A 23,347-nucleotide genomic window follows, 5' to 3' on the forward strand; every position below is an offset into this window, starting at 1 on the left:
CACTACTGTGGTAACTCTGGATAAGAGAGTCTGCTAAATGACTCACTACTGTAGTGTCTCTGGATAAGAGAGTCTGCTAAATGACTCACTACTGTAGTAACTCTGGATAAGAGAGTCTGCTAAATGACTCACTACTGTAGTAACTCTGGATAAGAGATTCTGCTAAATGACTCCCTACTGCAGTATCTCTGGATAAGAGAGTCTGCTAAATGACTCACTACTGTAGTGTCTCTGGATCAGAGATTCTGCTAAATGACTCACTACTGTAGTATCTCTGGATCAGAGAGTCTGCTAAATGATTCACTACTGTAGTATCTCTGGATAAGAGCGTCTGCTAAATGACTCACTACTGGTAGTGTCTCTGGATAAGAGAGTCTGTTAAATGATTCACTACTGTAGTCTCTCTGGATAAGAGAGTCTGCTAAATGACTCACTACTGTAGTATCTCTGGATCAGAGAGTCTGCTAAATGATTCACTACTGTAGTATCTCTGGATAAGAGCGTCTGCTAAATGACTCACTACTGGTAGTGTCTCTGGATAAGAGAGTCTGTTAAATGATTCACTACTGTAGTCTCTCTGGATAAGAGAGTCTGCTAAATGACTCACTGCTGTAGTGGCTCTGGATCAGAGAGTCTATTAAATGACTCCCTACTGTAGTAACTCTGGATAAGAGCATCTGCTTAATGACACAAATACAGAAGTGGATAGACTGAAAGCTGCTGGGCAGAATGAGCTCAGTAGTAGTTTCAACTGTTCTGCATTGCATAAGGCAACACGCTCTTCTCCTTTCCTACTTACCTGAATTTATCCAATAGAAACTCTTTATTTTCATTGCAAAACGTTTTGCTACGATGTGCGTTGCAACAATGAATACACCCCAGATCTCTGTCTGTCAGGAATGGCATAAGTCACTGGAATGAGAACCTTCCAGAACCTGTTGAGTTGGATCTTATCCTTGTTTTTAGGGCGCTACGGCCCGGGGTGTGGCTTTGCTAGTAGAGCTTCAGCTTGACAATACTCTGCGTGCCTGGCGGAATGTTTTTCTCTGTTGTGTAATGGTTACTATGACGATTTAATTTTGATTTATTCACAGACTTGACTGAAAGACACAAGCAGCATACTTTTTGGTTTTGTTCCATATGATGTCATTTTTTTTGGGGGGGGGATTGTGTAACAGCCGTTCTTGTCTGATACGTAGATTATAACATTTTGAGTGTCTTTCTCAATAAACAACAGCACCAAAAACAAATCAATGCGTTTCCATGTGACAGAGTGAAATATCAGGCCCATACTCGGCGTCTCAGCGTGCCCGTGTGTTAGCGTTTAGTATCTGTTGTTGATGGAAGAGCAGTCATATCGTAACTTTTTTGCTCGATAACAACCAATACAATGATGAGCAGTTCTTGTGTTAACAATATTTTAAGTCGTCATTTTCTGCTCATTCATTTTTTATCTTTATTACTCTGCCATTTTTTTTTGGTCAAGCCCCCTCCGTTCTTGACACATCTATAACGCATTGTTATAAACCTTAGTATCACAAAGAGAACTGGAGTTATAACCAGTTTTATGATTTTCCCTACTAGGGCCTGCTCTGCTCAGTCTCCTGACACTAGGGCCTGCTCTGCTCAGTCTCCTGACACTAGGGCCTGCTCTGCTCAGTCTCCTGACACTAGGGCCTGCTCTGCTCAGTCTCCTGACACTAGGGCCTGCTCTGCTCAGTCTCCCGACACTAGGGCCTGCTCTGATCAGTCTCCTGACACTAGGGCCTGCTCTGATCAGTCTCCCGACACTAGGGCCTGCTCTGTACAGTCTCCCGACACTAGGGCCTGCTCTGTACAGTCTCCCGACACTAGGGCCTGCTCTGATCAGTCTCCCGACACTAGGGCCTGCTCTGATCAGTCTCCCGACACTAGGGCCTGCTCTGATCGGTCTCCCGACACTAGGGCCTGCTCTGATCGGTCTCCTGACACTAGGGCCTGCTCTGATCGGTCTCCTGACACTAGGGCCTGCTCTGATCGGTCTCCTGACACTAGGGCCTGCTCTGATCAGTCTCCTGACACTAGGGCCTGCTCTGATCAGTCTCCCGACAGTGGAATATGCGGTGCCCAGTCTCCCGACAGTGGAATATGCGGTGCCCAGTCTCCCGACACTAGGGCCTGATCAGTCTCCCGACACTAGGGCCTGCTCTGATCAGTCTCCCGACAGTGGAATATGTGGTGCCCAGTTGATAATTGCCTCAAAACTGAACCTAAACTATTTCTAAACTAATTTCACACATTTAACAACAGATTAAGTAATGTATACTAATATATAAAAGTATGTGGACACCTCTTCAGCATGTTGCCTGTAAAAATTGTCTGTCCTTGGTTGCAACACTCACTACCGAGTTCCAAACTGCCTCTGGAAGCAACGTCAGCACAATAATTGTTCGTCGGGAGCTTCATGATATGGGTTTCCATGGCTGAGCAGCTGCACACAAGCCTAATATCACCATGCGCAATGCCAAGCGTCGGCTGGAGGGGTGTGAAGCTTGCCACCATTGGACTCTTGGAAACGCATTTTAGGTTATTGTCCTGCTGAAAGGTGAATTAATCTCTGTGTCTGGTGGAAAGCAGACAACCAGGTTTTACTCCAGGATTTTGCCTGTGGTCCATTTATTTTTTATCCTGAAAAACTCCCCAGTCCTTAGCGATTACAAGCATACCCATAACATGATGCAGACGCCACTATGCTTGTTGTGTTGGATTTGCACTTTGATTTCAGGGCAAAAAGTTAATTTCTTTGCCACATTTTTTGCAGTATTACTTTAGTGCTTTGTTGTAAACAGGATGCATGTTTTGGAATATTTTCATTCTGTGCTTCTTACTTTTCACTCTGTTAATTAGGTTAGTATTGTGGAGTAACTACAATGTTGTTGATCCATCCTCAGTTTTCTCCTGTCACAGCCATTAAACTCGGTAACTGTTTTAAAGTCACCATTGGCCATGGTCATGGTGAAATCCCTGAGCCAGTTTCCTTCCTCATCCGCCAACTGAGTTATGAAGGACGCCTGTATCTTTGTAGTGACTAACTTCACCGTGCTCAAAGGGATATTCAATGTCTGCTTTTTTAATTTTAGTTTTACCCATCTACCAATTGGTGCCCTTTTTTACGAGGCATTGAAAAACCTCCCTGGTCTTTGGTTGAATCGGTGTTTTGAAATTCACTACTCGACTGAGGGACCTTACAGATAATTGCATGTGTGGGGTACAGAGATTTATTTTGATTTTTAATTTAACCTTTATTTAACCAGGCAAGTCCGTTAAGAACAAATTCTTATTTACAATGACGGGGATTCGACGGGGATAGCTCGGGGATTCGATCTAGCAACCTTTTGGTTACTGGCCACCTCTACCTCTACACTCTAACCACTAGGCTACCTGCCGACCCCTAATGAGGTAGCCATTTAAAAATATATATGTTATTAAACACTTATTGCACACAGAGTTCATGCAACTTATTATGTGACTTGTTAAGCACATGTTTACCCCTGAGCTTCTTTAGGCCATAACAAAGGGGTTGAGTAGTTATTGACTCAAGACATTTCAGCTTTTCATTTTTAATTAATTATTACCAATTTTGAAAAACAGATGTTCGGTTCAGTTTTCATCCCAACTCTATGATGAACCAAGTTGTCTTTTAAGTTATGCCCTTTTGAAAATGTATTGATTCAGAGTTCACACTGAAAATAGTGTTTTACACCCATCCAGACTTGACACTGACATACACACAGGAGTTGGGGGAGGGGAAGCAGCTAGAGAATGTCCACTCACTGTTTGCTGCCGAGTGCCTGTCCTGGTCCCACAAATCATCTGGTTTGACTGGGGAGGACCGCTAAGGACTGTGGGAGTTCAAAACCCGTGTTTCTGTCTGAGTGTGTGTCTCTCTCTCTCCTGTGGGAGAGGCAACAAACGGTGAGGAGGGGACAGACGTGACCTGATCCTCAGAGGTCATCGGAACGATCTGCTGTACTGGACAGACGTGACCTGATGCTCAGGATGTCTAACTCCTACTGGGTCTTCTATAAGGACGCATCATGACAGGGCTTTATCGTTGGGTCTTCTATAAGGACGCATCATGACAGGGCTTTATCGTTGGGTCTTCTATAAGGACGCATCATGACAGGGCTTTATCGTTGGGTCTTCTATAAGGACGCATCATGACAGGGCTTTATCGTTGAGTCTTTCTATAAGGACGCATCATGACAGGGCTTTATCGTTGGGTCTTTCTATAAGGACGCATCATGACAGGGCTTTATCGTTGGGTCTTTCTATAAGGACGCATCATGACAGGGCTTTATCGTTGGGTCTTTCTATAAGGACGCATCATGACAGGGCTTTATCGTTGGGTCTTCTATAAGGACGCATCATGACAGGGCTTTATCGTTGGGTCTTCTATAAGGACGCATCATGACAGGGCTTTATCGTTGAGTCTTTCTATAAGGACGCATCATGACAGGGCTTTATCGTTGGGTCTTTCTATAAGGACGCATCATGACAGGGCTTTATCGTTGGGTCTTTCTATAAGGACGCATCATGATGGGGCTTTATCGTTGGGTCTTTCTATAAGGACGCATCATGACGGGGCTTTATCGTTGGGTCTTTCTATAAGGAAGCATCATGACAGGGCTTTATCGTTGGGTCTTTCTATAAGGAAGCATCATGACAGGGCTTTATCGTTGAGTCTTTCTATAAGGACACATCATGACAGGGCTTTATCGTTGGTTCTTCTATAAGGACACATCATGACAGGGCTTTATCGTTGGTTCTTCTATAAGGACACATCATGACAGGGCTTTATCGTTGGTTCTTCTATAAGGACGCATCATGACAGGGCTTTATCGTTGGTTCTTCTATAAGGACGCATCATGACAGGGCTTTATCGTTGGTTCTTCTATAAGGACGCATCATGACAGGGCTTTATCGTTGGTTCTTCTATAAGGACGCATCATGACATGGCTTTATCGTTGGTTCTTCTATAAGGACGCATCATGACAGGGCTTTATCGTTGGTTCTTCTATAAGGACGCATCATGACAGGGCTTTATCGTTGGTTCTTCTATAAGGACGCATCATGACAGGGCTTTATCGTTGGTTCTTCTATAAGGACGCATCATGACAGGGCTTTATCGTTGGTTCTTCTATAAGGACGCATCATGACAGGGCTTTATCGTTGGGTCTTTCTATAAGGACGCATCATGACAGGGCTTTATCGTTGGTTCTTCTATAAGGACGCATCATGACAGGGCTTTATCGTTGGTTCTTCTATAAGGACGCATCATGACAGGGCTTTATCGTTGGTTCTTCTATAAGGACGCATCATGACAGGGCTTTATCGTTGGGTCTTTCTATAAGGACGCATCATGACAGGGCTTTATCGTTGGGTCTTCTATAAGGACGCATCATGACAGGGCTTTATCGTTGGTTCTTCTATAAGGACGCATCATGACAGGGCTTTATCGTTGGTTCTTCTATAAGGACGCATCATGACAGGGCTTTATCGTTGGGTCTTTCTATAAGGACGCATCATGACAGGGCTTTATCGTTGGGTCTTCTATAAGGACGCATCATGACAGGGCTTTATCGTTGGGTCTTTCTATAAGGACGCATCATGACGGGGCTTTATCGTTGGGTCTTCTATAAGGACGCATCATGACAGGGCTTTATCGTTGGGTCTTTCTATAAGGACGCATCATGACAGGGCTTTATCGTTGGGTCTTTCTATAAGGATGCATCATGACAGGGCTTTATCGTTGGGTCTTCTATAAGGACGCATCATGACAGGGCTTTATCGTTGGGTCTTTCAATAAGGATGCATCATGACAGGGCTTTATCGTTGGGTCTTTCTATAAGGACGCATCATGACAGGGCTTTATCGTTGGGTCTTTCTATAAGGACGCATCATGACAGGGCTTTATCGTTGGGTCTTTCTATAAGGACGCATCATGACAGGGCTTTATCGTTGGGTCTTTCTATAAGGACGCATCATGACAGGGCTTTATCGTTGGGTCTTTCTATAAGGACGCATCATGACGGGGCTTTATCGTTGGGTCTTTCTATAAGGACGCATCATGACAGGGCTTTATCGTTGGGTCTTTCTATAAGGACGCATCATGACGGGGCTTTATCGTTGGGTCTTTCTATAAGGACGCATCATGACAGGGCTTTATCGTTGGGTCTTTCTATAAGGACGCATCATGACAGGGCTTTATCGTTGGGTCTTTCTATAAGGACGCATCATGACAGGGCTTTATCGTTGGGTCTTTCTATAAGGACGCATCATGACAGGGCTTTATCGTTGGGTCTTTCTATAAGGATGCATCATGACAGGGCTTTATCGTTGGGTCTTTCTATAAGGACGCATCATGACAGGGCTTTATCGTTGGGTCTTTCTGTCAGAATGAGAAATAAGTGAATGCATTATCCTCAGGCATGTTGACCAGGCCAGGGACCAATCCTCTCCATCTCTGATTGACCTACGACCCAGACCATACATGAACACACACACACTTGTTTGTTTATATTGGAGAATGAAATATAAAGTAATATATAATAATTTAATATGGCATTTGTTGTGTCTTGTCTTCCAGATGGATTGTAGATATGGAAGGAGCCACGGGCACACTCTATGAAGGAGAGAAATTTCAGTTGCTTTTCAAATTCAGTGGTCGGTATCCTTTCGATTCACCTCAGGTAAGTAGCTAGCCTAGCGCCTCTTCATTGAGTACTGTAGCTACTAGCTCGCTAGCTAGCTTAGCACCTCCTCGTTGTTGAGTACTGTTGCTACTAGCTAGCCTTGCGCCACCGCGTTGATGAGTACTGTTGCTACTAGCTAGCCTTGCGCCACCTCGTTGATGAGTACTGTAGCTACTGGCTAGCCTATCACCTCCTCGTTGATGAGTACTGTTGCTACTAGCTAGCCTTGCGCCACCTCATTGATGAGTACTGTAGCTACTGGCTAGCCTAGCGCCACCTCGTTGATGAGTACTGTAGCTACTAGCTAGCCTAGCGCTGCCTCATTGAGTCCTGGTGTTACGAGCTAGTCTAGCGCCTCCTCATTTAGTACTATAGCTACCAGCTAGCCTAGCGGCTCCTCATTGAGTACTATAGCTACTAGCTAGCCTAGCGCCTCCTCATTGAGTACTATAGCTACTAGCTAGCCTAGCGGCTCCTCATTGATGGGTCCTGGTGCTACGAGCTAGCCTAGCGCCTCCTCATTGAGTACTATAGCTACTAGCTAGCCTAGCGGCTCCTCATTGATGAATAGTACTGTATAGCTTAGTAACTATTGAATCAGCAAGCTAGGACACTGTCAAGATCCATCCATGCTCTGTGAGTACGCTGAGTGGGCATGTTGCTTAGTAACAGGTCATTTATCAAACTGAATGAAGAGGGTGGATATCATTCTGTAAGGTAGAGAGGGTTCCAGTCTACTGGTCTGAAGAGGGTAGATATCATTCTGTAAGGCAGAGATTCCAGTCTACGGCGCTATTTTAAACACATAGCATATCTTCCACATTTTTTAAAGACAATAATTGCTTCAATTACACCAGAGGTATGCCCTTCAACTGAATATTTTAAAATGTCACAGAAGACGTGATGAGAATATTTTTGTTGCTAATGGCAGCCTGCAGTACCCTGGACAGCCTTCAACTTGAGTTATTCAATCAGAGGGGGAACACTGAGCTAGCATGCAACGTCACTTCCTAGCGTAGCTTAAACTGTGCATGTTATGTCTCCGTGACACGCCATCTTAACCGACTTCCTTTGGCTTCAATGCGCTCTTGAGTCTTCACATAGAAGTGAATGATGTCACGTGATCCATGGCTTTGTCCATTCATATATACAGTCATTGGCTACGCACATACCAGTCGACGCTCTAGCTCTGGTCCAATGCGTTATATTAGTACGTTTGTATCAAAGTGGTCAAAGTTGGGAGATCTAGCTAGCTAGCTATGTGTTGGGGATGGTTTGAGTTTTGATCATTGTTTAATACAATGTTAATGACAAAATCAATACAACCAAGAAACTACTGTTGATTTAGCTGTCACCTGCTAGCTAGAAATACTAACGTTAGCTAGCTAGCTAGAAATACTAACGTTAGCTAGCTAGCTAGAAATACTAACGTTAGCTAACTAGCTAGAAATACTAACGTTAGCTAGCTAGCTAGAAATACTAACGTTAGCTAGCTAGCTAGAAATACTAACGTTAGCTAGCTAGCTAGAAATACTAACGTTAGCTAGCTAGCTAGAAATACTAACGTTAGCTAGCTAGCTAGAAATACTAACGTTAGCTAGCTAGCTAGAAATACTAACGTTAGCTAGCTAGCTAGAAATACTAACGTTAGCTAGCTAGCTAGAAATACTAACGTTAGCTAGCTAGCTAGAAATACTAACGTTAGCTAGCTAGCTAGAAATACTAACGTTAGCTAGCTAGCTAGAAATACTAACGTTAGCTAGCTAGCTAGAACTACTAACGATAGCTAGCTAGCTAGAACTACTAACGATAGCTAGCTGGAACTACTAACGATAGCTAGCTATCTGGAACTACTAACGATAGCTAGCTAGCTGGAACTACTAACGATAGCTAGCTAGCTAGCTGGAACTACTAACGATAGCTAGCTAGCTAGCTGGAACTACTAACGATAGCTAGCTAGCTAGCTGGAACTACTAACGATAGCTAGCTAGTAGCGTAGTGGTATCTGCTGGAGCTGCTGGAGAAGGTATCTGTTAGAGCCAACTCTATTGAGCAGGGCTAGTGTTAGTGATTCATCCTTGCATTGTGGTTTTGATACAAAGTAACTTGAGACGAACTGTCAAGATGAACAATAGTTGTGTTGATGTTTTGTTTACATGATTTCCTGCAGTTTCTGACCAAAATATGATGTAACTCACTAGCCTGTGTCTTATTCATTAGTGCACACTAGAAATACGTTGAAAAAAGGTGTGCAAATAAAATAACGCGGTTTTCATTAGACAAGTTTGGGTAGTCCCTTCTCCATTTTGATCCATGTTCTTTTGTTTGGTGTCTTGTGAATACGACCCTGATGTCTAACACCATAAAAATCCAATCAAATGTTATTGGTCACATACATACATACATACATACATACATACATACATATTTAGCAGATGTTATGGCGGGTGTAGTGAAATGCTTGTACAGAACAATACACACTAATCGAAAGTAAAATAATGGAATTTTAGAAATATATAAATATTAGATCGAGCAATGTCAGCGTGGCATTGACTAGAATACGGTAGAATATAAAACAGTATATACATATGAGATGAGTAAATCAGTATGTAAACATTATTAAAGTGGCCAGTGATTCCAAGTCTATATATAGGGCACCACACTCCCAGGGCCCTCACCTCCTCCCTGTAGGCTGTCTCATCATTGTTGGTAGTCAGACCTAATATGGTTGTGTCCTTTGCAAACTTGATGATTGAGTTGGAGGCGTGCGTGGCCACGCGGTCGTGGGTGAACAGGGAGTACAAGAGGGGACTGAGCACCTTCACCACCTGGGTGCGGCCTGCCAGGAAGTCCAGGACCCAGTTGCACAGGGCGGGGTTCAGACTTAGGGCCCCAAGCTTAATGATGAGCTTGGAGGGTACTATGGTGTTGAATGCTGAGCTATAGTCAATGAACAGCATTCTTATATAGGTATTCCTCTTGTCCAGATGGGATAGGGCAGTGTGAAATGCGATGCCGATTGCATCATCTGTGGACCTATTGGGTCGGAAAGCAAATTGGAGTGGGTCCAGGGTGTCAGGTAGGGTGGAGGTGATATGATCCTTGACTAGTCTCTGAAAGCACTTCATGATGACAGAAGTGAGTGCTACGGGGCGATAGTCATTTAGTTCAGTTACCTTAGCTTTCTTGGGAACAGGAACAATGGTGGACATCTTGAAGCAAGTGGGGACAGCAGACCGGGATCGGTGACAATGTGTTATCCTCAAAGCCGGCGAAGGAGGGGTTTTAGCTTGTCCCTTTTGTAGTCCGTGATTGTCTGTAGACCCTGCCGTTGAATTGCGACTGTCTGATTTGCCTTAGAGGGAATAACTACACTGTTTGTATTCTGTCATATTCTCAGTCACCTTTCCATGGTTAAATGCAGTGGTTCGAGCTTTCAGTTTTCTGCAAATGCTGCCGTCTATCCACCGTTTCTGGTTTGGGTTGGTTTTACTAGTCACAGTGGGAACAACATCTCCTATACACTTCCTGATGAACTCTGTCACCGTATCATTGTATTCGGCGATGTTATTCTCAGAGGCTACCCGGATTAAACACCACATTCTGATGAGATTGGGTGAATCAATACCGTACTATTCAACCTCTCCCGCCCTGCTTAATGCTGATGCCATGATCCCATCTGTACCTGGATGCCAACACAGTATGGCCGACACATTGGCTTTGTGGCTCCTAATGCCATCATGGATTGCCTAGGACACAGTGGAGACGGACAGCTCTCCCTCTCTCTCTTTTCTCTTTTATCTAGCAGAGTATGGGAGCTGGAGTGGAGCTGTAGCAGAGTGAGGAGTGGAGCTTGCCCTATTTAACTGGAGCATGGAGCGAGATTCCCAAAGGCTGGAGCGTCGGCCTTTTGGCCCGCTGTAATTTCGCTCCAGTAACGCTCTCTTCACCAGCTCAGGTCATGCCCGGCCCAGCATGCATTTGTAGTGTGCTGCTAATAGCCCCTTGATTTAGATACTGTCATGGCGTTTGTTGAATATTTTCATAAAGAAACTGATAAATCACACAGGTGACTTACAAAGATGAAGACCAAGAGCAGGAGAGGGAGTGTGGTGATGTAGTGTACACTACTAAAGAAGAGAGGGAGTGTGGTGATGTAGTGTCCACAACTAAAAAGAGAGGGAGTGTGGTGATGTAGTGTCCACTACTAAAGAAGAGAGGGAGTGTGGTGATGTAGTGTCCACTACTAAAGAAGAGAGGGAGTGTGGTGATGTAGTGTCCACTACTAAAGAAGAGAGGGAGTGTGGTGATGTAGTGTCCACAACTAAAGAAGAGAGGGAGTGTGGTGATGTAGTGTCCACAACTAAAGAAGAGAGGGAGTGTGGTGATGTAGTGTCCACTACTAAAGAAGAGAGGGAGTGTAGTGTCCACAACTAAAGAGAGGGAGTGTGGTGATGTAGTGTCCACTACTAAAGAAGAGAGGGAGTGTGGTGATGTAGTGTTCACTACTAAAGCAGAGAGGGAGTGTGGTGATGTAGTGTCCACTACTAAAGAAGAGAGGGAGTGTGGTGATGTAGTGTCCACTACTAAAGAAGAGAGGGAGTGTGGTGATGTAGTGTCCACAACTAAAGAAGAGAGGGAGTGTGGTGATGTAGTGTCCACTACTAAAGAAGAGAGGGAGTGTGGTGATGTAGTGTCCACAACTAAAGAAGAGAGGGAGTGTGGTGATGTAGTGTCCACTACTAAAGAAGAGAGGGAGTGTGGTGATGTAGTGTCCACAACTAAAGAAGAGAGGGAGTGTGGTGATGTAGTGTCCACAACTAAAGAAGAGAGGGAGTGTGGTGATGTAGTGTCCACAACTAAAGAAGAGAGGGAGTGTGGTGATGTAGTGTCCACTACTAAAGAAGAGAGAGAGTGTGGTGATGTAGTGTCCACTACTAAAGAGAGGGAGTGTGGTGATGTAGTGTCCACATCTAAAGAATCTGAAAAGTTACATATTTATTTTTATTTTACATTTATGTATCTAGGCAAGTCAGTAAAGAACAAATTCTTATTTACAATGACGGCCTAGAAACAGTGGGTGAACTGCCTTAGAACGACAGATTTTTACCTTGTCAGCTCGGGGATTTGATCTAGCAACCTTTCGGTTACTGGCCCAACGCTCTAACCACTAGGCTACCTGCTGCTACGTATCCTGAAAGCATGGTGTACTTACTACGTGGACATGCTAAAAGAAAGGAACGAGGTGGGTAGATAACTGTGCCATTGTAGCAAAATATTTACAAACTAAAAATCAGATCTCTTAAAGGTTTCGTTCATTTTTGTTCCTTTTATCTATACAATGGGCCATTAATTGATTTTTGTCCCAATAAGCCTGGCATATTCCCACGTTCAAGAAGCTTTCATTTTGTTCGGGTTATTTGTTTGGCAAGAGGGGCCAAAAAGGGTGTTTCTCATGCCCAGTGGCTCTGCCAGTGTGGAGAGGATGTTCTCTGCTGTGTCATCGCATGACCCGGAAGTGACACAGGGTGAACACGCGTTTCTAAAAAATAAATGCTAAAAATGATTTCAGAGGCACTAATACGTCAATTTGTTTAATTTTGTATTTAATTCTAAGTAAGTCACCGCCTATATGCGCAATTTATAGACTATACTGATTTAATATAGCGAAATGTTTTTTTTTAAAGGTTTAGTGCTTTATGTTCCTACCAGCCTATTGTGTCACACTCGCAAATGCTTCACAATGTATTTCTTTGTAGGCTATAGCCTTGAAGTAATTCAAAAGTATAGCCTAAAAAAATCATTTTCATTCCTTCTTAGACTCCCTGTCTGGCTCCTATTTAGTGTTTATATGCTGTTTAATATGACATGTAGCCTATTTGAAATGATGAGTGCTTACAGTCACCTTTTTTATGTTTATTCAAATACTTTTCATTCAAATCCATATGGTTTGGTTTCAATATTTCAAAAACCAAATGTATGTCCAGGTAGTCACAAAAATAGGTGGGTGTTGGGTAATTGGCGGTTTTAGGTGGGTGTTGGGTAATTGGTGGTTTTAGGTGGGTGTTGGGTAATTGGCGGTTTTAGGTGGGTGTTGGGTAAATGGCGGTTTTAGGTGGGTGTTGGGTAAATGGTGGTTTTACATTTACATTTAAGTCATTTAGCAGACGCTCTTATCCAGAGCGACTTACAAATTGGATTTAGGTGGGTGTTGGGTAAATGGTGGTTTTAGGTGGGTGTTGGGTAATTGGCGGTTTTAGGTGGGTGTTGGGTAATTGGCGGTTTTAGGTGGGTGTTGGGTAATTGGCGGTTTTAGGTGGGTGTTGGATAATTGGTGGTTTTAGGTGGGTGTTGGGTAATTGGTGGTTTTAGGTGGGTGTTGGGTAAATGGCGGTTTTAGGTGGGTGTTGGGTAAATGGTGGGTGTTGGGTAATTGGTGGTTTTAGGTGGGTGTTGGGTAAATGGCGGTTTTAGGTGGGTGTTGGGTAAATGGCGGTTTTAGGTGGGTGTTGGGTAAATGGCGGTTTTAGGTGGGTGTTGGGTAAATGGCGGTTTTAGGTGGGTGTTGGGTAAATGGTGGTTTTAGGTGGGTGTTGGGTAAATGGTGGTTTTAGGTGGGTGTTGGGTAAATGGCGGTTTTAGGTGGGTGTTGGGTAATTGGTGGTTTTAGGTGGGTGTTGGGTAATTGGCGGTTTTAGGTGGGTGTTGGGTAAATGGCGGTTTTAGGTGGGTGTTGGGTAAATGGTGGTTTTACATTTACATTTAAGTCATTTAGCAGACGCTCTTATCCAGAGCGACTTACAAATTGGATTTAGGTGGGTGTTGGGTAAATGGTGGTTTTAGGTGGGTGTTGGATAATTGGTGGTTTTAGGTGGGTGTTGGGTAATTGGTGGTTTTAGGTGGGTGTTGGGTAAATGCCGGTTTTAGGTGGGTGTTGGGTAAATGGTGGGTGTTGGGTAATTGGTGGTTTTAGGTGGGTGTTGGGTAAATGGCGGTTTTAGGTGGATGTTGGGTAAATGGCGGTTTTAGGTGGGTGTTGGGTAAATGGCGGTTTTAGGTGGGTGTTGGGTAAATGGTGGTTTTAGGTGGGTGTTGGGTAAATGGTGGTTTTAGGTGGGTGTTGGGTAATTGGCGGTTTTAGGTGGGTGTTGGGTAAATGGTGGTTTTAGGTGGGTGTTGGGTAAATGGTGGTTTTAGGTGGGTGTTGGGTAAATGGTGGTTTTAGGTGGGTGTTGGGTAAATGGTGGTTTATAATGAATGGAGTGAATATGGAGCAGCAGTCATTTTTTGTGGGGGGGTTGGAAAGGACATGGAGCTCTCAACTCACACTATCTAGAGCTCCCTCTTCTCTCTCTATCTGTCTCTCTCTCTCTAGCTGTCTCTCTCTCTCTAGCTGTCTCTCTAGCTGTCTCTCTCTGTCTCTCTAGCTGTCTCTCTCTCTCTCTAGCTGTCTCTCTCTCTCTAGCTGTCTCTCGCTCTCTCTAGCTGTCTCTCGCTCTCTCTAGCTGTCTCTCTCTCTCTAGCTGTCTCTCTCTCTCTCTCTCTCTCTCTAGCTGTCTCTTTCTCTCTCTCTAGCTGTCTCTTTCTCTCTCTCTAGCTGTCTCTCTCTCTAGCTGTCTCTATGTCTCTAGCTGTCTCTCTCTCTAGCTCTCTCTCTCTCTCTCTGGCTGTCTCTCTGTCTCTCTCTCTCTCTCTCTCTAGCTGTCTCTCTCTCTCTAGCGGTCTCTCTCTCTCTAGCTGTCTTTCTCTCTCTAGCTGTCTCTCTCTCTCTAGCGGTCTCTCTGTCTCTCTCTCTCTCTAGCTGTCTCTCTCTCTCTCTCTCTCTCTAGCTGTCTCTCTCTCTCTCTCTCTCTAGCTGTCTCTCCCGATCTGTCTCTCTCTCTCTCTCTCTAGCTGTCTCTGTCTCTCTCTAGCTCTCTCTCTCTCTCTCTGTCTCTCTCTCTAGCTGTCTCTCTGTCTCTCTTTACGCTAGCGTATTAAAGCCCATGGGCCAGGTTTGAGGGGATTAGTTTATGGTGACAATCTTGTCAGCAGCAGCCCTGCCTATAAATAGGAGGTTGGTTGGTGGTACAGAGAGAATATTAGATAAACAGTCAGGCTGCTCCTACCAGCACGTACCCCAGCACTGCAGATAACTACCAGCACAGCAACACAACACAGACCTGATAGGAACACTTGTCATGATAGGTGTCAGTGGCCACAGGAATGACAGGAACCCGCTGGCACCCGGGGGCTACCCAACTGCTTCTAACTACAAGTTAAGTAGAACTATAAGAAATCGAAGATGTGTCAAATAAACGATGTCCAGCTCAGAGCTCCAGCTTTGCATTTGGTTGGCTAACTTGCTCGCTAGATGTCAAGATCAAGCTTGATGGTGACAGCTGAGATATTCTAGTCTGAGTAACCAGTCTCTTAAACTAACATTCTCCTTGTCATTGGCAAAGAGACTGGCCTTTCTGCCATCTTCAAATATGAACATTCTATCATTTTATTGAGCTCGAGGCTCCGTCTAGACCGCCTCCCAGTCAATTTTTTTATCACATTTGCATAAGTATTCAGACCCTTTACTCAGTATTTTGTTGAAGACAAACTTTGGCCGCGAATACAACCTTGAGTCTTCTTGGGTATGACGGTACAAGCTTGGCACACCTGTATTTGAGGAGTTTCTCCCATTCTTCTCTGCAGATCCTCTCAATCTCTGTCAGGTTGGATGGGGAGCGTTGCTGCACAGCTATTTCAGGTCTCTCCAGAGATGTTAGATCGGGTTCATGTCTGGCTGGGCCACTCCTGCGTTGTCTGTGTGCTTAGGGTTGTTGTCCTAATGGAAGGTGAACCTTTGCCCCAGTCTGAGGTCCTGAGTGCTCTGGAGCTGGTTTTCATCAAGGATCTCTCTGTACTTTGCTCCATTCAATGGCAAAGATTTGCATTATGGGGTATTGTGTGTAGGTTGATGAGGATTTTTATTTATTTAATCCATTTTAGAATAAGGCTTTAACGTAACAAAATGTGGAAAATGCACTGTATATAGTAGATGGAACTCAACCAAGGAAAATTGATTCGATTTAAGTAATTATTGAGAAATGTGTCTGATCACGTTGTTGGTTTTCCATTTCAGGTAATGTTCATGGGAGAGAATATACCTGTCCATCCTCACGTTTATAGCAACGGTCACATCTGTCTTTCAATACTAACAGAAGACTGGTCGCCAGCCCTGTCAGTGCAGTCAGTCTGTCTCAGCATCATCAGCATGCTGTCCAGCTGCAAAGAAAAGGTAAGGGGGCGACAACGGACACTTGGGGAACGCCAAATCGTATAAAATGACAAAAGCCTGGCATAATGTTACTTGTTACAGGGGTTAGTTCATTATACACTGAACAAAAATATAAACACAACATGTAAAAAGTGTTGGTCCCATTTTTTTCATGACCTGAAAAAATATCTGAGAAATGTTCCATACGCACAAAAAAGCTTATTTCTCAATGTTTTTAGCAATTTAGTTTACATCCCTGTTAGTGAGCATTTCTCCTTTGCCAAGATAATCCATCCACCTGACAGGTGTGGCATATCAAGAAGCTGATTAAACAACAGGATCATTACACAGGTGCACCTTGTGCTGGGGACAATAAAAGGCCACTCAAAAGTTTTGTTACAACACAATGTTACAGATGCTTCAAGTTTTGAGGGAGCGTGTAATTGGCATGCTTACTGCAGGAATGTCCACCAGAGTGTCCAACCGGCCTCACCACCGCAAACCTGACGTAAACGCCATGCCCCATGGTGGCGGTGGGGTTATGGTATCGGCAAGCATAAGCTACGGACAACGAACACAATTGCATTTTATCGATGGCAATTTGAATGCACAGAGGTACGTGAGGACATCCTGAGGTCCATTGTCGTGCCATTCATCTGCCGCCATCACCTCATGTTTCAGCATGATAATGCACAGCCCTGTGTCGCAAGGATCAGTACGCAATTCCTGGAAGCTAAAAATGTCCCAGTTCTTCCATGGCCTGCATACTCACCAGACGTGTCACCCATTGAGCATGTTTGGGATGCTCTGGATTGACATGTACGATAACGTGTTCCAGTTCCCTCCAATATCCAGCAACTTCGGACAGCCATTGAAGAGGAGTAAGACAACATTCCACAGTCCACAATCAACAGCCTGATCAACTCTATGTGAAGGAGATGTGTCGTGCAGCATGAGGCAAATGGTGGTCACACCAGATACTGACTGGTTTTCTGATCCACGTCCCTACTTTCCTTTTTTGACGGTATCTGTGACCAACAGATGCATATCTGTATTCCCAGTCATGTGAAATCCAGAGATGAGGACCTAATGAATTTATTTCAATTGACTGATTTCCTTATGAACTGTAACTCAGTAAAATCTTTGTAATTGTTGCACGTTGCGTTTTATATTTTTGTTCAGTAGACATCATTTTAAACACGCCCCATTTTAATACAGAAGGGCTGTCACTGTCACGCCATAGAGGACCCAGTGTCTGCTGGTTTTAGACTTCTCCTTTCAATCTGTGTCTTATTAAGACCTTAAGAACCAGGCGAGGGGAGGTCCTACCTACTCAATGACCTTTAGAACCGGGCGAGGGGAGGTCCTACCTACTCAATGACCTTTAGAACCAGGCGAGGGGAGGTCCTACCTACTCAATGACCTTTAGAACCAGGCGAGGGGAGGTCCTAACTACTCAATGACCTTTAGAACCAGGCGAGGGGAGGCCCTAACTACTCAATGACCTTTAGAACCAGGCGAGGGGAGGTCCTAACTACTCAATGACCTTTAGAACCAGGCGAGGGGAGGCCCTAACTACTCAATGACCTTTAGAACCAGGCGAGGGGAGGCCCTAACTACTCAATGACCTTTAGTTCATCAATCATGTACAAGGGATGAGAAAAAAACCTGCAGACACACGGCCCTCTGGAATGAGTTTGACACGTGAGGTAGAGGGGGACTAAGAATAAATCTCTGCACTATTGAACCTCAATCTAAATGACTGTCTAGAGGCAACTTCACCCTACTCTGAATGAGGTTACCTCTACACTATTGAACCTCAATCTAAATGACTGTCTAGAGGCAACTTCACCCTACTCTGAAGGAGGTTACCTCTACACTATTGAACCTCAATCTAAATGACTGTCTAGAGGAAACTTCACCCTACTCTGAAGGAGGTTACCTCTACACTATTGAACCTCAATCTAAATGACTGTCTAGAGGAAACTTCACCCTACTCTGAATGAGGTTACCTCTACACTATTGAACCTCAATCTAAATGACTGTCTGGAGGAAACTTCACCCTACTCTGAATGAGGTTGCCTCTACACTATTGAACCTCAATCTAAATGACTGTCTAGAGGCAACTTCACCCTACTCTGAATGAGGTTGCCTCTACACTATTGGACCTCAATCTAAATGACTGTCGAGAGGCAACTTCACCCTACTCTGAAGGAGGTTACCTCTACACTATTGAACCTCAATCTAAATGACTGTCTAGAGGCAACTTCACCCTACTCTGAATGAGGTTGCCTCTACACTATTGAACCTCAATCTAAATGACTGTCTGGAGGCAACTTCACCCTACTCTGAATGAGGTTGCCTCTACACTATTGAACCTCAATCTAGAGGCAACTTCACCCTACTCTGAAGGAGGTTGCCTCTACATGTTTATACCAGCACTTCTCTGATGATGACGGTTGTCTCTCTCTGTCTCTCTGCAGAGACGGCCCCCCGATAACTCCTTTTACGTAAAAACATGTAACAAAAACCCAAAGAAGACAAAATGGTGGTATCACGGTGAGTAGTTACGTCCTCTGTAGCCAGGTATAAGATAACAATGTTAATACGTAAAGGGTTAAACCGTTCCATCCTCACACAGATGTTATGTTTACCTACTAGAATGGTTATCCACTCTAGTTAATGGGAATGTACAGAAATCCAACACTTGACTACAGATTATATTAGGAAGAATCAATATTTAAACACGTTAAAATATTTAATAGTGAAATTGTATATGTGTGTTTATGCGCTCACGTACGTGCTTGTGTTTTCTTTCCCAGATGATACATGCTAATTAACTTTCTAATAGTCCTACTGTCCCACATAAAGCACTTTTGAATCATACAGTCACTGAACTCTGACCTTTTGACTGGAGCAATGGACACCGTGATGCGCTGGGGAGACTTTTTTTTTTGAACTGCATTTCCCAGAGGGCAGTTGGGTGCATGTTTTAGCCGGTTGTAATATACAAAATGAGAAAATAAAGTTATATGTCCCAACAATGGATTGTTTTGGCCAAAAGATCGTTATGCAGCCAGCAAAATAAATGGTTTTGGAGTGAGATTATTATATTATTATTGTTTTAAAATGATTCTTGTTTCCTTTTGTGTTTGTTTGAGTACATTTAAAAGGTTGTCATCGTGTGTAATAATAATAATAATAACAGCAACGGTGGATGCATACTTGGGCATACAAAGAGACTTCAATAGGTTATACCAGGAAGAGGATCTGAGCACCTTATACCAGGAAGAGGATCTGAGCCTCTTATACCAGGAAGAGGATCTGAGCATCTTATACCAGGAAGAGGATCTGAACACCTTATACCAGGAAGAGGATCTGAGCATCTTATACCAGGAAGAGGATCTGAGCATCTTATACCAGGAAGAGGATCTGAGCCTCTTATACCAGGAAGAGGATCTGAGCCTCTTATACCAGGAAGAGGATCTGAGCCTCTTATACCAGGAAGAGGATCTGAGCCTCTTATACCAGGAAGAGGATCTGAGCATCTTATACCAGGAAGAGGATCTGAGCATCTTATACCAGGAAGAGGATCTGAGCATCTTAAACCAGGAAGAGGATCTGTGCATCTTAAACCAGGAAGAGGATCTGAACATCTTGTACCAGGAAGAGGATCTGAACATCTTGTACCAGGAAGAGGATCTGAACATCTTGTACCAGGAAGAGGATCTGAACATCTTATAACAGGAAGAGGATCTGAGCACCTTAAACCCCAAAAACAAAAATATTTTTGTTTTTACTGAAATTCAATGCACTGTGAAAAAAATCTAAAAATCTAGGTACAACTAACTCAATGTCGGTTATTCCAGACATGCAGTTAACTTCTACTGTAAAACCACAAACATCACCACTTCCTGTTTTCAGGCGATAATCGGGTTTTAAATGGCTTTACTTTTAACCCTTTAATCAAGAGCAGTACTTCCCCTCTGCCTTCCATCTTCCAAGGACTTGATTTCAGACGTTGTGAATTTGTCTGGTTTGTTGTGTTGGCTACAATGTTGGTACTGACCAGGTTGAGACAACGACGGTTAGAACTCTTTAATTCGCTGAGACTGTTACATACCTCTCTAGAATAATACAGGCTCAACTCATATAATGGTGTTTGCTAGTCCATTCGGCAAAGCCCAGCGGTGTGTGAAAACATCACCTCCGTGTAAAGCCTAGCGGTGTGTGAAAACATCACCTCCATGTAAAGCCCAGCGGTGTGTGTGAAAACATCACCTCCGTGTAAAGCCTAGCGGTGTGTGAAAACATCACCTCCGTGTAAAGCCCAGAGGTGTGTGAAAACATCACCTCCGTGTAAAGCCCAGAGGTGTGTGAAAACATCCCCTCCGTGTAAAGCCCAGAGGTGTGTGAACATCACCTCCGTGTAAAGGCCAGAGGTGTGTGAAAACATCCCCTCCGTGTAAAGCCCAGAGGTGTGTGAACATCACCTCCGTGTAAAGGCCAGAGGTGTGTGAAAACATCCCCTCCGTGTAAAGCCCAGAGGTGTCTATCTGTTGTTGTGATCCATTTGTATGATACGTTGGTTTGGTTTGTTTTTGATGAGATGAGTGCTTTAATCTCCTAAAAACATGATCTGATTTGATGATGTTTGTCTTGTTGTTTTTTTGTACTGTTTTTCAGCTAGCTGAAAGGGGGAGTTACAGGGGGAGTTGTGTATTTAATGAACATCTTTATGTCCATCTCCAGAGTGGTAGTAACAGGGAAAGGAATCGGTTCAGAACTGTTGTTAATGACTCGGCTAGACTGATTCCCTGGTCAGAGATTGGCTAAGGTACTTCTTTTTTTTTTTCAATACGAGCTCACCTTGGAAAAAGACATCCTGTCAGATATTTAGCATTTAACTATATTTTCACCAAAAAAAGAGACTTTTGTGTTGTGAAATTACAGCGTATGAAACTTCTATATAAATCTTAAAACGTTTTAGAAGTTAGAAATGAGTGCGTTCATATGTTATTTTATTAATTAGAGTGATTTAATATGAGTGTTTTATTACTTTGAGTTTCTCTGCAATGTTTCTGGTCAATAGGATGTGTACAGCTACTTGGTTGTCATCAACACACAACTACTGTTGTTCTGACGAGGTTGGTCTGCTTGCTGAGTTTATATGGACTTTTTGTGCCATTTTAAATATCAAGCGAAACTAATGAAGTCTAAAACAGATGTCTTAGTTTTGCAAACAAATTATATTGCAAAAAATAAATAAATAAATAAATGTATTGAGAAAAAAAAATTGCAAGGAAATCATTTTGAAGTGTGTGAACAAATTAATTCAGATTTTTTTTTTTTTTGTGAAACATTTTCCATTATAACTATTGTGATTAAATGCCTACTGCATTATATTTTTTTGTGTGCAAGTTTTGGCACCTTCATTCCAGCAACATAGCACCCTGCATCCCACTGCTGGTTTGCCTCTGAAGCTAAGCAGGGTCGGTCCTGGTTAGTCCCTGGATGGGAGAACGGCTGGAAGTGGTGATGGAGGGTTAGTAGGACAAAGAGGGAGGCGTTTCAACACAATCAAGTTATCATTGAAAGTGTTTCACTGAAAACTATTTTTTTATTTTTTATTCATTTGTTCACGCATTTCAAAATTATTTCCTTGCTATATATAGATATATTGCACTCAATACTTTTGGGTTTATTTTGCTTTCCATTTTGTTCTCCGACTTAAGAAGTTTTGCTTGATATTAATGGCACAAAATGAACTCCGTCAATTTAAACTTGTTATTTCTATATCTACACCTTTTACTATGGGATTGAATCAGCAGCCCTCAACTGTGACTAAGAGGCTGTAGGGTTTACGTTCCAAATGGCATCCTATTCCCTATATAGAGCACCACTTTTGACCAGAGTGCCCTATGTACGGTGGTCAAAAGCAGGGCACCGTAAAGAGAACAATAGGGATCCATTTTGGGACGCGCCCAGCCAATGTGTTGCGGCAGCTCTCACTCCACTCCTATAGTTGTGTCCTGTAATTATTCCCGTCATTGGGTTGATTTTTTTGTATTGTATCTGGTTGTCTTTTCCTTTTTGGCTCCACAGAGAAGTTTATTTCTGTCACAATATGAAACCGCTTGACTCAGTGAATGTGTTTGTTATAGATATGACCGTGGCACACTGGTGTCTAGGAACCGTATTTATGACTATATATAAAGGAGTCTTATCTATTTAAAACAAATGCTTTTGTATGACACTGTAGAAGGGTTATCTGGTGTTGACCAAAACCCTATCTTCCTACATAGTGCACTACTTTTAGACCAGAGTATGGGCCCTGGTCAAAAGTAGTGCACTACCCTATGGGTCCTGGTCAAAAGTAGTGCACTACCCTATGGGCCCTGGTCAAAAGTAGTGCACTACCCTATGGGCCCTGGTCAAAAGTAGTGCACTACCCTATGGGCCCTGGTCAAAAGTAGTGCACTACTTAGGGAATAGGGTTCCATTTGGGAAAGTATGTCACAGTATGACATTTAGTGCAGGGACAAAAAGCCTTCATTCACAGACCAGCAGACATGTTAAAACCAGGAGTGGATCTGTCAACAGGATTTGGATCTCTCTCTTTTTGATTTCTACTTTTATTTTCCTGGTTTCTATTTAGTTATATATTTTTTCCTTTTTAATGTGGTTTGGATTCTTGGCCTGCAGATTGTTGTGATTGATCACCATGGGGATGGTAATATTATTATATTTGTAATATATTTTGAGATGTACAAGCTCCATGTCAGAGATGCCTGTTCATTTTAATAATCAATAATAAAAAGCAGCGGTTCACTTCTAATTCATCGTTGTCTCTCTCTCTCGCGTTGATGATCTGATTCCTTTAGGGAATAAGGTGAGACAAACTTTTGTTATTATGGCACAGAATGCTGTGGTAGCCATGCTGGCCACATTTGTGAGCTACTATCATAGACTTTTACAGTTTATACAATGCCTTCAGCAAGTATTCACACCCTTTTACTTTTCCCACATAGTGGGATTAAAATGGGTTATATTGTAAAAAAAAAAATATATATATATATATAATAATATATTGATTTAGATAAGTATTCAACCTCCTGAGTCAATACATGTTAGAATCACCTTTGGCAGTGATTACAGCTGTGAGTCTTTCTGGGTAAGTCTCTAAGAGCTTTCCACACCTGGATTGTACAATATTTGCTAATTACTCTTAAAAATTCTTCAAGCTCTCAAGTTGGTTGTTGATCATTGCTAGACAGCCCATTTTCAGATCTTGCCATAGATTTTCAAGCCGATTTAAGTCAAAACTGTAACTCGGCCACTCAGGAACATTCAATGTCTTCTT

The 23,347-nt window shown here is 43.1% G+C and overlaps 1 protein-coding gene across 1 annotated transcript in view; it reads left to right on the forward strand.

Moving 5' to 3' along the window:
* LOC139583246 (probable ubiquitin-conjugating enzyme E2 W-B) overlaps positions 1-22,822 on the forward strand; it is a 37,454-nt gene extending 14,632 nt beyond the window's left edge. Inside the window, exons 3-6 of the mRNA XM_071414099.1 lie at positions 6,629-6,731; positions 15,850-16,005; positions 18,468-18,543; positions 18,807-22,822. Of these exons, the coding sequence (XP_071270200.1) occupies positions 6,629-6,731; positions 15,850-16,005; positions 18,468-18,543; positions 18,807-18,820 (349 nt within the window). The 3' untranslated portion in view covers positions 18,821-22,822. The remainder of the gene's footprint in view (positions 1-6,628; positions 6,732-15,849; positions 16,006-18,467; positions 18,544-18,806) is intronic.
* The last annotated feature ends 525 nt before the right edge of the window (positions 22,823-23,347 follow it).

The sequence above is a fragment of the Salvelinus alpinus genome, chromosome 8 (assembly GCF_045679555.1).
Source record: "Salvelinus alpinus chromosome 8, SLU_Salpinus.1, whole genome shotgun sequence".
Lineage (NCBI taxonomy): Eukaryota > Metazoa > Chordata > Actinopteri > Salmoniformes > Salmonidae > Salvelinus > Salvelinus alpinus.